This window comes from Nymphalis io, chromosome 14 (assembly GCF_905147045.1).
Source record: "Nymphalis io chromosome 14, ilAglIoxx1.1, whole genome shotgun sequence".
Lineage (NCBI taxonomy): Eukaryota > Metazoa > Arthropoda > Insecta > Lepidoptera > Nymphalidae > Nymphalis > Nymphalis io.
Window position 1 is genome coordinate 62,451 of NC_065901.1, and position 21,859 is coordinate 84,309.

The 21,859-nt window shown below is 35.7% G+C and overlaps 1 protein-coding gene across 2 annotated transcripts in view; it reads right to left on the reverse strand.

Moving 5' to 3' along the window:
* Window positions 1-627: 627 nt before the first annotated feature.
* The window catches only part of LOC126773123 (A disintegrin and metalloproteinase with thrombospondin motifs 7), a 67,150-nt gene continuing 45,918 nt past the window's right edge, over window positions 628-21,859 (reverse strand). For both annotated transcript variants that reach the window (XM_050493744.1, XM_050493745.1), the window contains exons 5-20: window positions 18,705-19,319; window positions 18,448-18,627; window positions 17,938-18,188; window positions 12,523-12,636; window positions 8,842-8,988; window positions 5,401-5,474; window positions 5,150-5,316; window positions 4,721-4,908; window positions 4,356-4,486; window positions 4,143-4,265; window positions 3,909-4,057; window positions 3,702-3,817; window positions 3,515-3,629; window positions 3,215-3,386; window positions 2,168-2,301; window positions 628-2,085 (exon numbers count right to left, since the gene is read on the reverse strand). In XM_050493744.1, the coding sequence (XP_050349701.1) occupies window positions 1,951-2,085; window positions 2,168-2,301; window positions 3,215-3,386; window positions 3,515-3,629; window positions 3,702-3,817; window positions 3,909-4,057; window positions 4,143-4,265; window positions 4,356-4,486; window positions 4,721-4,908; window positions 5,150-5,316; window positions 5,401-5,474; window positions 8,842-8,988; window positions 12,523-12,636; window positions 17,938-18,188; window positions 18,448-18,627; window positions 18,705-19,319 (2,811 nt within the window). In that variant the 3' untranslated portion in view covers window positions 628-1,950. The remainder of the gene's footprint in view (window positions 2,086-2,167; window positions 2,302-3,214; window positions 3,387-3,514; window positions 3,630-3,701; window positions 3,818-3,908; window positions 4,058-4,142; window positions 4,266-4,355; window positions 4,487-4,720; window positions 4,909-5,149; window positions 5,317-5,400; window positions 5,475-8,841; window positions 8,989-12,522; window positions 12,637-17,937; window positions 18,189-18,447; window positions 18,628-18,704; window positions 19,320-21,859) is intronic.

The window sequence follows — 21,859 nt, forward strand, 5'->3', positions numbered from 1 at the left end:
AATTATATTTAATAATTATATAATAATATTTAAATATTTTTTTATGGTATAGGTAGGCGGACGGGCAAATGGACCACCTGATGTTACGTGGTCACCACCGCTCATAGACATAAGAAATATTAAACATTCCTTACATCGCCAATGCGCTATCAACTTTATAAACGAAGATGTTATGTCCCTTGCGCCTGTTATTACACTGGCTCTCTCACCCTTCAAACCGGAACGCAAGCTGTTGCAAGTATTGCTGTTTGGCGGTAGAATATCTGATGAGTGGGTGGTACCTACCCAGACGGGCTTGTACAAATCCCTACCACCTAGAAAGTGATACTTAGCCCTACCACCTAGAAGTGTACATTATTAATTATTGTTTCATGAACACAGACGTAGTAACAATTATATTGCCCCACTTCATAGTGGTATCTTATTTTATGCGGGAAGTTGCGACATACAAGCGGCGCCGGTGTGGCTGCTGTGCTATTGATGTGTATCCACGGTATTGCGAAGCCTTAATTATAGAAACTTATCACCAATGCGTTGGCGGCATAACAATCGTTATATAACTATCTTATTGTGGAGGCACAGCCTGGAGATATGTTGGGCGGTCATTAAAGATTCAATGAAACAATATAAAACAATGCACAATTTTATTGCCATCTCTAATTAAATACACAATTGTAATTATATTTAATATGCCAGTGTGATATTTTTACAAATTATTAATAGTTCCAGTGTAAATACGTACGCAACTAAGGGTTAGTCTAAAAAGGAATTGGAAATTAAAATTGTGTATCAATTGATAGATGAATTGTCTCCTGATGGTTCTTAGAACCGAAACATCAGTTAACGAATTTACAAAATTAGACCTAAGTGTATAGTTAGGTATACGATAAATAAAAATACAAATACATTATGCATGATCACTTGAAAGATAATAAGACACAAACAACTCCGTTAATAATAAATATTGGCATTTGTTCCAACAGTAGGCATTACAAAATTCATTATTTATTTTAATCATTTCAATTTAATTTTAGACCACAGAGTATAGAGTACTATTATAAAAAAAAAGTAAAACTGCGGGGTTACAACATTGGACTGGGACAGAACAGATAAAATAAATAATTATATTGTCTGGTAAGTGTTTTCGGTTACTTTAATGACTAGTTGATAGTAGTAGAAGCCTAGTGTATTTCGAACTTTACTTACGAATTTGTGTGACATTTAAATGATCATATTAGTAAAATATTAAAAAAATACTTACTACACAAGTGTCATATTGGCAGTAACCGCGATTATGGCAACGTGAATTTGATTTCTAATATATTTTTGGTCCAAATTTTATAGTACTATCTACTAAAACATTTTCACGTTGGTTTTTATAAGAAAATACATACACCACTTTAATACTGTTACAGATTTGTTAAATTATTAGATAGTTGTTAAAACTAAGCGAAGACTATGTTAAACTATACTTTACTTAAATAATATGGCAGTAAGTGGTAATTGCAGAGCGATGTTTGATGTACTGACCCACTCGATCCAGTGAGATTCGTACGTCTCCACAAAGTGATCCTATTCGAGTACTTACGTTAGTGAATATGCCTATTCGATGGGCTACCTATAATGTCGTACAAAACGATACAAAACAATTACCTTTCATAGTCACCCCAACTTTCACATCACTACATTCAAAATATTATGAGTCTGTTGCACTTCGTTTTTTAAACTGTCACCACCTAGAATATAATCGAAGCAATAATTTATCTTCTTAGCATCGATCATACGTGATCTAGCATTGTGGAGCTCTAGCGATATCATCGTTTTTTTAGGGTCGAAACTGCAAACTTGTCGAGAATCGTTACCCTACTTCGTAGTTATTTGTCCTCGAGATATTGATATTTTCATATTATTTCATCTCTTCCTTCCGTTCGTTCGTAAAACTCCATTTGTTCAGCAGGCTGGTACATCGACGCATTTAATTGCGCTCAATGGTTTCGTCGATATGTCACACTCGGAATCATTGACGACGTTATTGGAGATTTTGTTCACGCAATGTACACTACGAACTTTAGTCGCTTCTTCGCCCTGTGAACAGTACGTAACACATCATTTAGCACTTCATCACAATTCAATACACAAATGAGTATAAGATATTTGTAAAGCTCACCGGCATGTGGCAGGGCTTGCACGGCTGCCAGGTTCCGACCCACCAGTGCGTGCATGCCGGCTGTCTGCACTGCTGCATGAGCGCTTCGTGTCGAGGCTGTTCGATGTGGTAGCACTGCGACAGCTCCACTTGGCCTGAAAACATGAATAATGTTACTTATATATCGTCTTTATTTTCTATTTTTATCAGATTTATGGATACCGTCACTTTTTTATATTGGACTTTTATATCGTTGCCAAGTTATCGCTACGTAAAATTATTCTTATTTTAGTTTCACTTTTTAATGTATCTATGTACATAACGCAATTTGTTATATTGTAGCGGATAATTTACGTAGATTAAATTTTTTTAATAAAAAAACGGCGCACGTTTATGATTTGCCGGCTCACGAGTGGCAGCACAAATACAGTTTTCAGGACAAAAGCGTTGCAAAACAAATACGCAAATATCACGGTAACAATTACATAATAGTTGTATATCGTTATTTTTGATATGAAACATCTGCCGCTTTGGGGGTAAGAGTGATTCGTATGCCGCGACGGCGAGCGGTTTGTGCTGTCTCATGCCGTACTTACTTTTGTTTGCGTGGCGCGGTTTTTAATTTATATCTTGTTATTTTTTAATTTTTATATAGTGTGGCGTAGCATAGGTCACTAGCACCGGGTGCAGGTCCCTAATTTTCCGGCCTCTTATTTTTGCAAGTAATTATAAAAAAATGCGGTTTTGAATTTGAAAAGAGTATTCTTATTGAAAAAAAGTAACCTGAAAAGTGAAAATGAGATTTGTTGACATATGAACGTCATATATAAAATAAAAAACAAATATTTAAATTTAATTATATAAACATTTTTTTTTATCACCACATGTGACATGTCGCCAACGACGAAATGTGCCGAGTGCGGACCGCATCCCAGGCTACGCCATTGATTATGTAATAATGTCTACCATCAATAGCCATCAATTTTGACGTTTCACATGCACCCGTCGTCTCGTGACGACCACATTGGTTGGACCGCTTGTCGCGCGAGGCGAACTCTGGACACTCACGCTGGTGCTCGTCCACGCACGTGTAGTGGCGCAGCGAGCGCCCCACGCCGCAGCTGACGGAGCACGGCGACCACGCCGACATGCGGTACATGTAGCGGCGCTGCTTCGGCTGGTCGACGGTGTACTGGTATGTAACGCCCGGGTTGCGATGCTTGCCACGGAAAATGCGTTGCTGTTAATGTAAATGAGAATAAATGTTTATATTAATATTAACAATTAATAATTTACAATATATGCATATTGTAAATTATCGCTGATGAACTGATCGAAGATATCGAGGCGCAGGCCTGGAATACTGACATAAACTTTGATGTCTTCGGCGAGAGGTCCACTGATGCGAACCTTTTCCCAGTCGCGATCCCTCTCGTAGACCGCTTGGGCTCCAGCTACGAAGTATTCCGTCAAAGTCGCATTTCTAAATAACATTTGATAATTAATAAAAAGTATTTGAAATGATACACACATTTACGTCGAACAGTTGCCTCACCGTGCACCACTCAAATAGATTTTTCTAGATTTCGCGCTACCGATCGAAATGTAATTGCCTGGACTAACTTTCTCTTGGATCTTCACATTTCTAGAACCGGCTGGAATAACGGCAACCTAGAAAACAATAAGAAGTTCGTTAAACCAAAAGTGTCTGAAAAATAAAACACCTACAAATAAAGCAATTAAAATCCGATGTTCTAAATACCTCACTAAATCCAGATTGCCGAGTGGTATCCTTGTTGTAGATCCCCTGCACCGTTTTACAAGCAGACCCATTACCCCCACAAACTCCACACTCATCTTCTTCGACGTCGGAATTAACGATCCAGTCACAGCCGACTTTATAGCATACCCCTAATAAGAACAGTGTGTAGCCATTAAAATATGTGAAACACATTAATAAAATATTTTTCAGAGTACAACATTTTTGAATACCAACCAGCTATACACATGTCCCTGGCGCCTAGGTTCTGTCTGCAAGGAGTTCCGTCTGCTACAAACACTCCAATCACTTCTATGTCCTTGCCGTCTCGAGGAACGCATTGTAGATCACAAGGTTTATCTACAAATAAATATAAATAATTGAAACACAAACGAATTGAGAAATTTAGCTCCTCCTAAATAAACACTACGATGTTGTTACTTGAGTTACCTTGATCGATGTAAGGCACCCATTCGGAGATAGTTTCATTGTGGTAAGTCATATTGTTAAACTTGGCGCATTGAACTTCTCTAAAAGTGGGCTCATTGATAGGGCACGGCTCTGTGTTACATACTTTGTACCTAAAAATAAAATCATGTTGTAAACCTCATGTTATATGTGTCAAATATTATGTATAAGTTAAATATAAAAATATTGTTTTTAGTTATTACAACATCTGTGAAAAAAGCAATCAACGTTTATATTTTTTCGGCTCAGTAATTTCGGGAAATTTTATCATAACGTTTTCCCATTTCTACTGTTTTCGCAAACAGAGTATTATATTATTACAATGTGCTGAATACGGTCGAACTTACCGACTCCTGTCGCCGATGCAGTAGTTTCCGTTGTTGAGCGGCTCTGGGTTGTTACATTCGCGTGATTGCGTGGAGACGCCCGCGCCGCATGTTCGGGAACATTCGCTCCACTCACTCCACGAGCCCCAACCACCGTTGCGCGGTACGGGTGACGGTGTGCGAGCCACGCATGTCTGATTCTGACACCACTGTTGTATGAAAATATATGGTTAGTTGAAAGTTATGGTTAGCACAAATAACGTGATTGCCATAAAATAATATAAATTAGTAACGGCATTGATTGACTCGGTGAAGATTTTTTATATAAATTGGCAGATTAGTTTCATAATTTACAATTATCGCTCGCAAGTTAATAGCCAAATATATATGAGACCACCAACAGCTGAACAATACTGCGTTCCGAAATAAAACAATAAAAGTATTAGTCACCATGTTTTCCCCGCAAGTAGTTCCCGGCGCGGCGGGCCGCAGCATCGTCTTGCACGTGTTGTTGACGAGACACCACAGATGTTCACAGAGTTCCGTGGGCTTCGCACACACCACCGCTTCCTCTCCGAACTGAAGGTGACATTGGGACGCCGCATCGAATGTTACTCCTAACATCGATTACATATTTGAGTTGAATATATCGTTTTATTTTAAAAGCATTTTTGCAGATAATCTACATTCTCAAATCTTACCCGCAGGTACTTCAGGATACACGTACGGTTCTTCTTGTGACGGCCTGTCACTTAGACATTCACCGAGACCGGCGCTGAATAAACGAGAAAACACTATATTAGTATAAAAAAAAAATTATATACCTCAATAAACAATTTAAGTGCATCTATAAGAAAAACGCCCTCTTCTAAAAAGTTCTAACAACAAGTCGCAAATCTATGAACAATTAGACATATATATGTTATAGGACAGCTTCACCTAGGTGTCTGAATAAATTTATTTATAGCTAGTTTAGAACATCCGGTGTCATAGCATAATTACGGTACTAATCGACAAGTCTGCAAGTCTACTTTCAATTTTATCGCGTTTTAATTAATTAAAATGTAAAAAGCGACGAATAAATATTTCACATAAACCTGGCGATGTATGTATGTATAAAACTTCATTATTTTTCCTTAAGAAGTAGCCGCAATCGCGAATGAGATAAGGACATCAGTTAACCCGCAACAAGTGTTGGACTAGTTCTGCATCAACTGAACTTACGAAGTCAATATAAGAAGATACCGTTAGCGATAATACTAGTTGTGCCCGGGGTTTCACCCGCGTATAACTTAAAAAAAATCACTAAGAGCAGGCTAATAACATTTCAGTATATACAACAATTTTAGTTTTATTTTCGTGGGATGTTAGTATTTAATGGTTTTTACCGTACCCGGATCTAGATACATACAATTGGCCATGAGACAAACATCATTCCCTTAAATCTATTCTGACATACTTGAATGTCTTTCCCTGCTTTATTTATTGTGACTGCAAACGATACACTCACAGGATATTGTGTCCTTTTAAAACTAAAACGTAAATCTGTTTTTTTTTTTTAAATAAGTATTTTTATCAAGTAACCGACTAACTGGTTCATTTTTCGCCCAGAGAATCGAAATTACGATTCAAAGGGAAAGGTTGCTAGCATTCTTGCCACCATTCAACTCGGTCACGATTTGTACTATTTTTAATTTTTATTTGTATTTATTTAAGGTCTTATTTCACTTGTCAAACTAATCGACTAAGTATAAATTTAACAAAACCATGAAAACATATATATGTGGCAACGAAACGAAATACCTATCTAACCTATAAACTTTAACTTACAAAGTTATTTACAAACCGAAAATAATAATGCATTATCTTAGAACAAATTTGATTACCATACAAAAGGTTATTAGTCAATCTTCAAGGTGCACGTAAATCTACACACGAGCGGGTTAACCGACAAGTACCAGCATAAGCTAAACCTTTTTTAATATGATAGATCATATAGATCTGAGCTCAACTTACATTGGAAGTATCTAAATCTCTGAAACTGTCCATTTTTTAACTTTGTTTTGTTCTTATGAACTTTCAATGATCATCATTTTACAGACTATCATTTATAGGTAGCTAAAGTTTCAGCCAATTCAACTGAACAGTTATTTTATAGTAATTTTATCGAATAAATGTTCGACGTGATTTCTTACATAACTTTATTATTTATGAACTGATTGAAATAAAACAAACACTAAATTTTAAGTGAAGTTAGCTACAATACGTAAGTGAAAACCGCACTCAAATCCGTTAAGCCGTCTCTAAGATTAGCGTGCATAAACGCACAGACAAAAATTGCAACAAATATTGTTTTTGGTTCTATTGCGTTTATAAACACCCTCGAAAATAGGTTTACTCAAATATCTTCCATGTACAGACAGCGATCACTTATATTTTTATTACATGTATAGAATAGATAAATATCGGGTCTGTAGTGGGTACTTATAAGTAACAGATTGAAGTGCTTTTTGAAGATTTAATTTCACAAAACTTCAGAGAATGTCCGAGCTGAGTTAACCTCAAAAGAAAAAAACTGCTTATTGTTAAAACCCTAAGTCAGATACATAGTTTCAGATAAATCGTGATCGTGATTAAAAGCTGACTTGTATTATATAAATAAAAATATTATTATATAAATACCACTAGTACCATCAGCATTATAATTGCTCTGTTAAATATGTTTTATAATATTATATATTTACATTGGATTTTTTCCATTTACTCGAATTACGCGAATTAAAAGATACGCGTTGCATTATTATGCACAAACACTAATGTCCTTTTCATATAGAATAATGTAATATACGATATTATTATTGAAACACAGTAACAGCCTGTAAATGTCCCACTGCTGGGCTAAGGCCTCCTCTCCCTTTTTGAGGAGAAGGTTTGGAGCTTATTCCACCACGCTGCTCCAATGCGGGTTGGCGGAATACACATGTGGCAGAATTTCGATGAAATAAGACACATGCAGGTTTTCTCACGATGTTTTCCTTCACCGAAAAGCACGAGATGAATTATAACAGAAATTAAGCACATGAAAATTCAGAGGTGCTTGCCCGGGTTTGAACCCACGTTCATCGGTTAAGATTCACGCGTTCTTACCACTGGGCCATCTCGAGATACTATCGAATATACGATATTATTATTGAAATAATAATATCAATTATCATAAAACGTAACAATTTTTTTACTTTAAAAGTTGTTCGTTTAAAAAAGATTCTCTTATATTGTATTGTCCTGTCAATTTCCTTAGCGGTTTCAGTTAAAAAAGAAATAATTTTTCGAATAATGTAATTGGGCCGTCTCGATCGCATCAGATCATTCCCGCGATGTAAGCACGTTCCAACCGAAATTTATTGAAGATATGTTTCTGATTGTATGAGCTAATCGCGGTAATTACCAAATAATTTTGTATAATTTCTCCAAATAACGTTTTATATATAGAAAATTGGTTTACGTTTTATGTTTCTTCACAACTGTTTGAGGAAAGGAAAGTGTTGTTTATTATAGTACTGACATTAAAAATGTCGTGAAAAATATATAAACTTATTTATATATAAAAAATTAGTTTAATATGTCCCTATGCCATATGCCCTATTCCAATCGGAGAAGGAGGAAAGGTAAACTAACCTTAGATTTACAAATCGCATGATTTGCTAGTTGTTCTGCTGTTTTACCCACTACAAACAGTTCTTGATTAATTGACCTTTATTTATAATACAACACTATTCCACTGAACTAGTTATAATCACATTTAACTTTCAAAGTTCCTATTACAACTTCGGGGACATTGAAAACGCCATTTTTTCGCGAATCCATAGTCAATTCGATGTCTCTTGTGGTTGGAATAGGCTACACGTAGATATAGATGGTTAAATGTATAAGTTTGGTCACTTTATCTTTAGAAATAAGATTAGGTATATGATATAACAACGAGAACGCTTGTCGTATTAAGAGTAGTCTTCAAAGTACATATTATAATAAACATTCGAGTACATTATCTCCTTACTATCTGGCAAATACCTACCAGCTACCTACGTCTTGCAGTTTCAAAAGCTGCGGTTTCGCAGTTGGTTTTTACATTGAAGATGACTTACTCCAAAAAGTTAGTAACATCTCGCTTGCTGCAACGCGACCAGGCGACTTGCACGGTGTCCGCTTCGAAGATTGGTGTCATGATATGTAACGTCGAGCCTTCACGTCGGTGACAGCCAATTTTTTCTGTATCGTGGTACAAGCCGAAGCTATAAACAAGAGAACTTTATTAAATATAAAACTATTGTGATTCAGTGTCCTCTTGAGAAACATAGTAGTAGCATGTTTAAATGTCCGCACACGTGTTATCATTATTTGTTTTGCTATTTTGTTAAGGAAGTCACATTTCAGTTTACACGAGACGGAAAGTAGAGCGAGTGTGGTTACGTGTTCTTATCTTACTGATAACACCTGCAGATAGAGATTTAAGTCATTCCTATATTATAATAACAGTTGTTAACTGTAGTCTAATACTATATACCAATAACATACTCTAAGTAATCCTAAGAATATGAATTTAAAGGTTATTCTTATAATAACTTATATTATAAAGTAGAAGTAGTCGTAGGAAGGTCATGTAAAGGTCAATGTTTCTTCCTTAAGCATATTATATACCTGTAACGATGCTTAAACTGTGCGGTAGTATTTATTGTCTTATAGTCAGCTTCATGCTCTCGTCTGCAATCCGCCGGTAACTAGAGTAGAGGCCCTGTGACCTTTGCTATAATAAGCAAGTCAATGAATCAAAACGAACATTAAGACTGATTATATTATCGTTTACTCGAAAGTTCACAATATTATAAATAACTGATTATTGATTACAATATAAAGTGGAAATATGAGAATAAGGTTTTACTACGCTATCTTAAGCTTATGTTTTAGCCGACTTAAAAAACAAGGTCAAACAATTGGACTTTATTTTTATTCGTTTTGTTTCCGCGATGTCTACGCCGATTGTGAAGCGATTTTGATTATTATTTTTTCATTACACAGGTTGCACCTTGAGGTTAACTTCGTTTAACTCTAAAGGAAAAATAAATCCCCAAGAGCGGAATAAATACACTCAAAAACTATAGCTCATAAGCTTAAAAGTTATGTTTTGAGTCCCATGTGTCTTAAAAACTTAATGCATTATTTTCTAACATATTTAATTAATAAAACTTTGTTTAATTTTTATAGAGAAGTAACTCGTATAAGTATAATAAGAAGCCAATACATTAAAAATTCTGCTAATTAAGATTATTTCCCTTGTTATAAAGTCATTCATTATTCTTCATTGCGATAAGAAATTGAAAAAAATATAATGAACATGTGTGGGCCGATAGTGGAGCGGCGTCAATGCACCGAGTGCATTGTACTCGTCGAATGATGCGTTCATATGTCTACGAGTGAAAGAAGGTCATTGGCTGTGCCGTGTTTGCGCTTACATAACATGTTTGTTGAAGATTGTGAGCCTCTAATGCAAACTGTAACAAGTAACAACAGCCGGGTGTATACAAATAAACGTAAGATCCTTTTGCGTATCTTATGTAATGTAAATTATTCGCGACAATTGTTTGACTTGACTGATTGTTTCAGCCTAACACACATTCGACATGTTTTAGATTTATATTTACGTTAGATTCTGCCCACGTGTGGCGGGGTGGGTGGCGAGCAGGTTTTAGGTATCCGAAGTCCTTTTCTGTACACCTGATAATGCAAAATTGATTACTGATCGGTTAAGTAGTTAAGGCGTGTAAGCAAACAAATAAAATTTAAATAACTCTGTCCGTCCGTTACGCTTTCACAGCTAAAGATGATTACGTATCAGTTTAGTTCAAATTTTGTATGAGGCAAGCTTAAACTCCAAAGAGACAGAGGCTATTTTTTACCTAAAACGTACCCAACACGCGAGCGAAGCCGCGGGCGAAAACTAGCTTATAATATTAGTAAGTATTGTTGCCCAACTTTGGTAAGCGATCGCCAAAGAATAATTAACAAATAATATTTCGTATCGTTCGCGGCAAACATTTGGATGATATAGTGCCAAAACATAATATTTTCATATTATTTAATAATATTACATGTCCTTCTTGATCTTTGACATATGGGCCCAGTACAGAGCGTAGTGAGTGCAGCGATTGAATTTTATAAAATACCAAATATACCGTAAACGAACTTACTTGTGTTGACATGAGTACCTACTGTGATAACTGCCTATTGGACAGTAAAAAAGTGTAATTTATTATGCGGTCGGTAATAACATTCATCAGGCGGGTCGTGTATTATCTGTCGTGTCAGTTAAAGTCGCTAAGTATTGAAAGATAAAACAAACGAACACTCGAGTTTTCACAAGATTATTTCTTGGAAAGCAACGTCCTTGCGGTTTTCTTAGTCTAGAAACATGACTCAGATTCTACTACCGAAGCGCTCAGCAACCGCCGCCGACCGCCGACCGCCGACGGTATTATTAATACAATATTATTTGCGAAGTTTCTTACACAAATGAAATGTTACATGTGTTGGTTGCTGTTTTGTAAATATCAACTAAAACTTTATACTTCTTTCAAGTAATGTTCATTAATTAAATGAAACGAAAGTAAGAGGTAATCGAGATTGTCGCGGATTACGCTTCTGTTGTAACATTTTAATGATGCGTTTTACGAGTAACGAGACCCGCGACGGAATTGAGACCACTCTCTTATTATGTTGGTAATGTCTATATTACCTGCCTATTGTTACAGCTTTGTGACTTTTTTTATTCAAAATATTGGTATTTTATGATACTATTTATATATTTTACAAACTCGTACAGTAGGTATATAAGATTATGAATGGTCACGAAGCAATGTTGAGTAATCTGAGGTAATAAATAGACGTGTGCTATCGAGCGCTACTACTAAACTGAGATTAAATCTCGGCTCCCTTAAATGTTTAAGTAGATAATAAAAGATTTATATTTCGTTACCACTCGCGCCACGTTGGTGCAAGTTCTGTGCGGTTAAGGTTTAACTGATGCGCTTACAGTTTACGGACAACAATCCAGTAGTGTTTGGTTCATCAGTTCGTGTGATTACTTCGAGATGTTTCCTTTATTAATCCGAGTATATTTCTGTTTATTACAAACAGAAGTAGCGGGTTTACGAAATCATTTACATTTTTATTTTCATAGTTTCAAGTATTTATTTATTTTAGGTTTTCTAGTATTTGTTACATTTCACAAAATATTTCGTTTTAGTAATAACCCATAAAATTAGCTTTATTCGATAGATTATGAATTGCTTCTCCTGGTGACGCGTCACTCACCATACCCACTCACCATACCCACTCACCATACCCACTCACCATACCCACTCACCATACCCACTCACCATACCCACTCACCACTCACCACATACTCTACCGTCGAACAGCAATACTTAGTAAAACAAAGAGTAAATTGTTTACATTAACGAAACATTAAGTTAGATGAATGAAACACAAATTGCTATCGTAGCATTGCATTCTAGCATTGCTGTTCGTACGGCGTGATGCCATTTAGAACTCACTATTTAAAATATTGTAAACGATTCATTTTTCATACTAAGTTCATGCGTTTATATATGAAGCTATCGAGTCAAAATTGTCATTTTTTTTTCTCCTAACAAAATAGTTGACAGATAATAATAATTATTAAATTGGCTTGTGTGAAATATTATAAAACGAAGGAAAAATAATAAGTAAAAGACGGCGTCTGTAAGGGAGTAAGATAGGGAGGGCCGTACTTGTGTCCGAGCTCGTGCGTGATGGTGTGCGCCAGCATGATGCCGTTATCCTCGTTGACGGAGCAGCTGCGGTCCGGCTTGCACATGCCCGCCACGTGCGCCACACCCAGCGTGCTGCAACGGTGCGGGCGTTACTTATATTACATGTCTAACACATCCATAAAAAATGAGCTACATAACAGGAGTATTCCTAAGTCCTAAAGCTTTCTTAATTATTATGAAGTATATGAGTTGGTCGTGTGGCTGGTTCATAGAGGTGTTTTTTTTAATAAAAACCTATTTAATAGTTTCACTTAAAATTTTTCAATGATATCTCCTCTTAAGAAAAAATCATAATTGTAGCTTTTGGATACAATATGTAAATTTAGTTTTTAGCGAATGGGATATTTTTCATTCTTGAATTATTTTATAAATCAAACCAAAAATACGTTAAATAATACGTTAAATGTACGTTAGAACCACCAGTGTTGTTTATTGCAGGATAACAGGTGTAGCGAACGGTAATGTCGTACGAATTCTGGTAGTAGTAGTTGCGCAGTGGCCACGGGCGGAGGTGCGGCCGCCAGGCGTCGCGGTAATTAATGTTCTTAGGACTAGCCCACACTTTCACTTTAACTTGATGGATATAAATAAAAAATCGTGATGTCAAGATGTATACTGACAGACTCGAACCAACGTGATGTCAACATTATAAGCTTAGGATCCATTCTTTCCTTAATGGCTTTCGTTACAATCTTTAAACTAGTTCGCGATAAGTGGTTAATAACTAGACATGTCGCTATCCTTCAGACGAACCTCCTGTCACCGATGTTGTCACCGACATTGTCTCTCCACTGCTATTGAGTAATACTCTTAATTTTATGCTTGTAATAATGTTAAATGGTGTTTATATTCGACATAGAACCAGCCCAGTTTAACTGAAATTTGTATATAATAAAATTTTCGACTGCAAGTAATTGACTGTCAAGGACTAAGTAGATAATTTTTAATGAGCTTTTTATTATCGCTTTAAAGCTAATTCGTTTCGAAGGGTGATTAAAAGTATTATAGTCATGTGTACGAGTTCTAAGGCAATTCGCAGCGAACGGACGGCGAAGACGCGGCCGGGAATAGGCGTCTAAAAATATAAGTGTGCTGACTCACGCGGAAGCCGACGAAAAGCTCTATAAATTCCTTTTAATAAATTTAGTATTTCAGTTCACAAAACGTACAAGAACTGACGACGGCTCGCCTTAATTTACATCATAGGACTGCTTCGATATTCTGTAGTATTGTTTGACGTATCTATATATAAATATGTATACGTACAATATGACACTTCGCGTCATCCTAGCGAAAATAATAATTAATATATATAATATAGATAAAGTATATTTCGATATGAATTCTATAATTAACATTGTATGTCACTAAGCTGTATGTCGCGAAATAGTAGACGCGCGTTGATGTCTATTATATTGAACAGGTGTGATTTAAAAGCAGTCTCGTTTGAAATAATTTATAAAAAGATTTACAAGGCATGTCGATGTCGATTATTTATGAAGTTCACCTTCAATTCAGTCGCCTATTATTCGCCAATGCCATATAGTAGCAATCAAACTCAATTTTAAGATGTAATCATAATAATTACATTTTAATGTTATATTATTTTGATTTGAGTTTTCGTCTCGTGTGATCTCATGTTCACCAGGTCGAGTTAGTAAAACACACAGGCGGCCCGTAGTGGGAGAATTATTTTAGATGCGGCGAAACGTGAATGAGGTGTGTGCGGTGGCTTTAGTGTTAACTTTTAATCAAGCGTGAACGCGACGTGACGTCGTATTAGGATTAGCGCAGTCCACACTCCACAGTCCACCGCACAATCGAGAGTCCCCACTTTGTATTCGATATACTTTCATACATAATTATATAATAATTATATCAATTGCATTGAACCTTGTTACGTAAATTATTTACTTCATTTACTTTAAAGAGTATAGATTTTAAGTTATGTAAAAAATATATGTTACAATATCAAATGTACATTATGTAAATGTGCATTTAAGGAATAAATAGTTAAAACAGTTTCAATGAGTAATTGAGTTGCTCTGCCGGTTGGATAGTAATAGTACAAAGTTAAAGGCACATTCGTTTTAAAATTCAGAGCAAACTCATCGTGATGTGATCGTGCTAAAACAAAAATTTAGCTCTTAGTGTGGATGTATTCTGAATTTGAATTTTTGGTCGACTGCTTTCAAGTTCACATTTAAATATTGTTTGCGCGTTTTCTAAAATACGCATGATATAACTACTATATCTGAGCAATAGGTTTGTTACTTTATTTAACTTTTGATGTACTTATGCTTGCATTGATAATATCGTTAAAAATAACCTCCTTTCATAGTTTTCGATGTTCTATTGAAAACAATACATTTTCATAATAAATTATATTTGAAGACAGTTACCACGCATTTAAAAAAAATGAGCAATAAACGTTCTCATACTATAATTTTGTACGTTAGAATACATATGCTGCATATTCTAATAATTCAATATACACATACTCAATTACATTTTAAGTTTATATAAATATACGTCATATAGTTGTTTTAAATTTACATTTCCTGACGACACGTCGATTTATGTAAAGAACCTCTTCGAGAACGTAACACGGAGGTGAGATAAGTGGGCGAAACGACACGCAGACTGCGCGGCGTCGTCTCACCGCACACACTCCGCAACGCGACTTAACATTCTTGCTTATTTATAAAATAAGAAACACACAAGAAATTAAGTTAGCAGATTCTAAATTGCTGAGTATTTATACGTTTAAATTTTTAATAAATGTTAATTAAAATGAAAGTCGCCTAATAGTTTTAGGACACCACGCTTCAGTTCTAGGCTGGTAGTCACGTAAGCTTTAGGTATTGAGATGCTCTGTATGACATTCAAAACATAATACGAGGACATGGTTCATTGGGATTCTGGCAGCCGCCCTGGGGCTCGACACCGTTACGAGCAGACTCATTGTCTTTTGATTGCCGCCTTCCAAGAACTTTCGACTACTCGTTTGTACCGTTTTCCGAACGCTTTGGGCTTCCTCATTGCATTCATTACACACTGGTTTTCGGTAGAGTACGTGTCCAGCGCTGAAACGGTCGTGACTCTGTTTTAATTCCGTTGAAATTATTTTTTCTCAGATGAATCTTTACAAGAATATAGCAATGAAGCAACGTACAGTAGAACATATAAATTCGAAGAAATATTCGAAAGAGATTTAAAATTAATATAATTACAAAAGTCGGATGTATCTGTTTCGCATCAAGCGCCGCTTTTCCAGATTTGTCGGTGTTTGTGTGTTCTGTTCAAACTATATCGCGTTAACTGCATTTAGGCGGATTTTATATAGGTTATGTGTAGAAAACATTTGCTATAAATAATTACTCGTCGGCGCTAATATTATTTTCTGTTGCTCATCTCGCTGAAGTGTTTGGACAGGCGCGGTATCGGTAGCGGTAGGCGGGCGGTGTTGTGCAAGTTACAGAATGTTGTATGAACGAAAACCACTTGTAATTATGTAACGGTATGTGCTTATGGGCTTTTGTTAAAATTATGAATGCCCATTTTGTACATACTCGATATCCTTGGCCTTAATGTCGGCACTTTGAAGTGACCGCTTACCGCGACCGGAGCTGTTAGCCATTTGCAAACATACGCAAAAAATAAATACTACATATTAATGGAGGCCTTGCGCACTTGAATGGATGATTTGGAAGAGAAAAAACCGGGTGTGGAATTAATTAAAGATTAAAGTAATTGTTAGTATACTTTATACATTTTTGCACAATTATTTTTTTAATATTTATTTTAAAGGTCTTATGTGTCTAAAGTCGGTATACTATGAATTTGTGAATAAACAAATAATATTTTAGCTTTGATTTCCAAAAGAATAATCAGATAATTTAAAGTTTGTCTGTTTTAGAGATCAACTGTGAGAAAAATGTTTGACTCGAACGAAACATTTCATGACCGAAGTATTTTATAACATTATGCATGCATGGTCTTATGTCTTACGTAATAAATAATAGCTTAAATAAAATAGCGTACCAGCAAATCGTTTGACGTTTCTATATATAAATAAAATGTGTTTTGTGTGTTCATTGTAGAAATATTATGTTAACAATATGTGAATATAAATATTTATGAAATGAATATGACCAAATTTGCTTAACAATGAAGCCCAGTAAACATTAATAGGTAAGTACAGTAGAATAAATACGGGAGCGCATCGAATCAAATCAGTATGACATCGTAAAAATGTATTATAAGTACCGAGTGTCCGTCTGTCGACACACTCGTACTTGTAAGTTACTTATAAAGACACTGCGCTCACTTAGATGGCATTTGCCCTTTGAAGGGAATTGAAGATCTCTTATCGCTGAATACGGAAACAACATTCGTGGCTCGATACAACACGCGCAGGAGTTCGATCTTGAAATAATTTTAATACGATAAATAAAATACTTAGGCTTTTTATTGGTGCGTGTTTTTATTTATTACTAAGTGCATGTATGTTTTTGAAATATATAAATGCAGTAAAGTATTTGCTCGTGATATTTTTACATGGCCAGAGTGACGAAAGCGACAGTCGTTAGTTAAGAGGCACCCGGTGAGCCGGTGGCTGGCGATGCCCCGTATTTTTGAGTGTTCTATCTTGCGTCCAGTTACTCACCTTCGCTATTTACTCGCTAACAGACGCCCGTTTCTGCCATTGACCTTGTCTCGAGAGATGGCAAAAAAATATTGCGAATATCAATTATGATAGCTGAAGCTGTTTCCCAACGATTGGATGCCGAAATAAAATGGGCTTCGTTGAAGGGAATAATATTTTCCTTTAGCGTTCTTCCTAATATTGTGAGATGAATGTTGAATAAAACTATAAAATTCAATCAAAAAATTACCGTTTTTAACAATTACTTCATGGTATTATATTTTGTATTATAATAAAGTTAACGTCCACCCACTTATCGTATTTGTTGAGATAAATGAATCCCACCTTAACATCGTCGTAGTTTTAAAGCAATCACGCCGTGGGCCGTCCGATAGAGCCGTAACTAGCACACTATACATCCCGTTAATAGAATTAACCATTTAATTATCGTATAGATTCATACAGTGGGCGAGCTTGCTTAATATATATACTTTGCGCATTAATGAGTACCTACTCTTTAGATTGTCACTGATTAAAAACATTAATAATATCGTCAGTGTCTTTTGGAATATGTTTAATAGTAATGTACTCGGACTCGGATAAACAAAAGTAACCGCTTGTGATAAGTGTTATGTTTTAAACATTTTGTCGACATTTTAATTAAGAAAGCTTTATGACAAATATCTTTGTGCCAAAACTATATAAAAAAAAAAATATCTTCATACCTACAAGGAGTGTCATGCTGACTGCAGATATCTTGCCTGGTCACAAGGATAGCTACGTCGTGGTGATGAGGGTCTTTGTCGTCGTTGGGGTTCAAGTGGTGTTGCCAGCGACAGAACGAGGCGAGAGTCAAGTCGGCATTCGTAGTGACTGCCAGTTCGGGCGCCGCGTTTATTTCTTCTACGAGAATTATCTTCACTACCACTACTTTTATATAATTCCCAATTGAAGGGTCCATGTACAGAGATGACACCTACATAAAGGTAATTGAGATATATTTATTACATTACTTACGGTTCTTGACGGTCATTCAGTTATCCAGTTTGAAAAAAATGTTTGTATAACTTATTATATCATTAATAAATTATAACTGATTTGATACATTCTAAACGAATTTGAAAAGTCACAATAATGTACAAGTAGGTACAAATATAACATTATTTGTAATCGCAACATCGCAAGCGGTTAATAACAAATGATATGCGATATAAGTGTTTAGTGTCATTGCTCACCATGTTCATAATAGTAAGGAGATAAGTTTCCAAGTTGCCTTGATTGTGGAAATCGGTCATAGACTTATCGGCGACAAGTAATACTTCAACGTGCCGAGGTTTGCTAACAGACCGCGTCGCACGTTTCGATGCTTCGTAATAGTGGCTGTTCACAGGGTTGCGGTGAGGCCGATTGTTTTTCTGAAGAAAAATTATAACATTAGATCTCTAAATTATAAGAATCCCAAATAAATTACAATTTATATTAATTAAAGCACCTTATTATATCTAGATTTATTTAGTTCTTTATTTTCGTGATGACTTTTGAAATTCTTCGTCTTCCATTGGTACGGAGGTTGCTTGGTGGCGCAGTTCTTCGATCTCTTCCGCCTTCGTCTCGTTCGGATGCGCCGTGGTCTTTGTTCGTACCTCGGTGTGTGATGCGTTTTATTTTTTAAATGTATTGTTTCTAATGAATAACTGTTCTCTGTTGATACGCTTTTTGATGACGTTGACGCTGACGTTGGTAGAAATCTTCTCTTTTCCATTCTCAATTTTCTTTGATTTCTTCTAAATGCAGCAGGGTCTCGTCTCATAGCTTCCAATCGCTTTCGCCTTTCTTCTAAATATACATATCTACGGTAATCCAAAGCCTCCTTTTGACTTCTATTACCGTTTCGCTTTAGAACATGTTCTGAATTATATTTCTCGTTATTATTTTTACTCACGTATGCCATGCCATGTACTTCCCTTTTTCTTCTATGGAATGCCTGAACTTTATCAACAGCTGATCTTTTGAATACGACGTGCGGTCGCCCGGGAGAGCCGTCGATGGGAATTTGATTTGAGGGTTCAATCCAGTATTCTCCGTGCTCTGTTCGCAGAAGTCCGGCCTAGAGAGAAAATAATAGATTTATTTGTGAAGATTTCATTTATTTATTTTTATAACAATCATTCGTATTTCATGTAAAAACATAGCGTGTTCACTTTCAGGTAGCCTGTGTCCGGCCGTCTCGTGTCGAGTCATGTTTGTAAATGTAAAAATTTCTAAAGTAACACTAAATAGCGAATCGTCTGTTAAATGTCAAACCGGTTTAGACGGCAATGGGTCAACAAATCTCGCGGCTATTTGCTTCTAACGTTAGATAAATTGATTGATAAAGAGGCCGACGCAGTTTTGCGCAAAATTTAATAGAAACTATTCCATCCGGATGATATCTTGTGCCGTCTCGGTGATCGCGCATGATTGCTGAGTGATTTATATTTGATAAGCAGAAAATAGAAAACAAACTAGATTCCCTTCGAAGATATCAACTAGCGGAATATAAGATAAAGAGAGTAATATAAACGTGCACACGTATTTGAAATGAATAACTATCATTACATAATAAATATTTCACTTATTTATCATATAAAAAAAACTCAAATCACAAATTGAGCACAGAGGTGCTATTATAAAAGCACACTGCGGAGTGACAGTCAGGGACGTTGTCAGTACGAACAAGTTAAAGTAATAAGTAACCGAGTATCATAGAACTACGAGTCAAGAACGTTACAAATGTTACGTTTGTTCATTACTCATAATTATATATTACAACCAGTCTTAGGGTCACTCGTAAGTCGTAAGCGAGCAGTGTGTTTGAACAATCTACCGTCTACGGCTCCTCTACGTAGACATTAAGTTGAGCAACCGGCTAGCCGAAGCCAGTAGTCTGTGTGTCGCCGGCCTTGCGGTGGGAAGGCCACGAAACTCACTTATTCCAATTTATCCTATTGATTATTTGATTTCGTTGTTCAGATAAGATATGAGAAACATTTAGAGATATTTATTTATTTTTATGCTCAGCAAGAAAAGATAACCGTTTTATTTACATATGAGTATTACGCTCACGTTTTATAGCTAATCTGGTAATTTTAGTACATATTGTTTCGATGTTTTGTTACGGAATCAGTCTGGTCCTAACCTAAATATTTTTATGCAGTACCTTATTATGAACCAATATAAATATTGTATTTTGTAATAAATTATTATAACGCGTTGTGCATTGTAATATTGGGTATGTAGGTTTTATATACAAATACCTATGTATCTAGTATATATTGTACTGTCACTATTACGAGAAAAAGTGAAAAATTCCAGCTCGATCGCTCAGGTGGAACTTTGGTGGTGAAATTAAAAAGATTTGATTTGATAGACAAAAACCAACTGACGAATGATGTTAAATAAAAGCTTTTAAAAAAAAACACATCATTATAACGACTGGGTTTGATTACAATGGTACATACACATATATATTATACGACCAAGGATTATAGCGAATTAAATGTTTGTATATTAAGTAAGTGTTGATATTAAACAAAACCACTTGGGTGTCGCTGCCGGTCAAGTGGCGGTGCTTCAGTATTACGGATCACTTGTCTCGCTCTTTATTATTTTAAAATAGACTTTAATCGGATAATGTTTACATTAGGTTTTAGAGTGTTTAGTTATGGCCAACGTGGAATCGTCACTTGAAAATATTTTTACATTCTAATATATACTACTACAGTAATGTGTGTTAACACAATCAACTACAAGATGCGCTCGGGCACATTGCAGGGACAATGCTGCTAGCAATATTGTTGACAATATCTAACCCCTCGCATTGTTATATGGAGGCGAGTTTTATTTGTTTGTTCAATTATTTTTGATTAACGCAAAAACCAATCCCAATGGCATGGAGATCGAAATAGATTATAGTTTCAAGATATACATAGTCTATATAGTAGTTAACGCTGCAGGTAGAACCCTAATTTACCCGCGCGGAGTCTTATTTGAGGGTTGACGTAAACAAAGATAATATACTCTAATTCTAATAATAAATTGTAATTATTATTGTAATATCTTTTTCTTCTAAAAATCTGTAAAATCTTTAATTTTTTGGGAATGGTACAAAAACTTTCTGGTTTTTGTTTTTCATACTGGGCCACATATATGTCGATTACTTTTCCTTTGCGTATTATGTCGTAACTAAATGTTCTTTATCTCACCTTCACCATCAAACTCGTTTCCGAACACCACATATTACCATACAGACCGTAACAGCAACGCTTTATCGCAAATTGTTACTTTTTCGCGGAATTATTTAGAACCCTTTATTAAAATACTTCCAAAGCACTTGAAAGCACTTTTCTGCCCGTATAGTAAACTAAAACGGTTTTATATCAAATTATAAAATAATAAACTAGCGTATAATTTCCATCATGACATAATATACAAGATCAATACAAACTAATTACAAGTTCAGTGTGGGGTCCGTAGGCGGGAGTTGTCTCATAAATCAATTAAGCGATCACAAGTTGCGAAACTTAGCACTCTCTACGAATGGCGCTAAATCAAGTTTCACTCCACCATCTCCCAAGTGACGCGTTGCAGTTAATCGAAAGTGTCTCC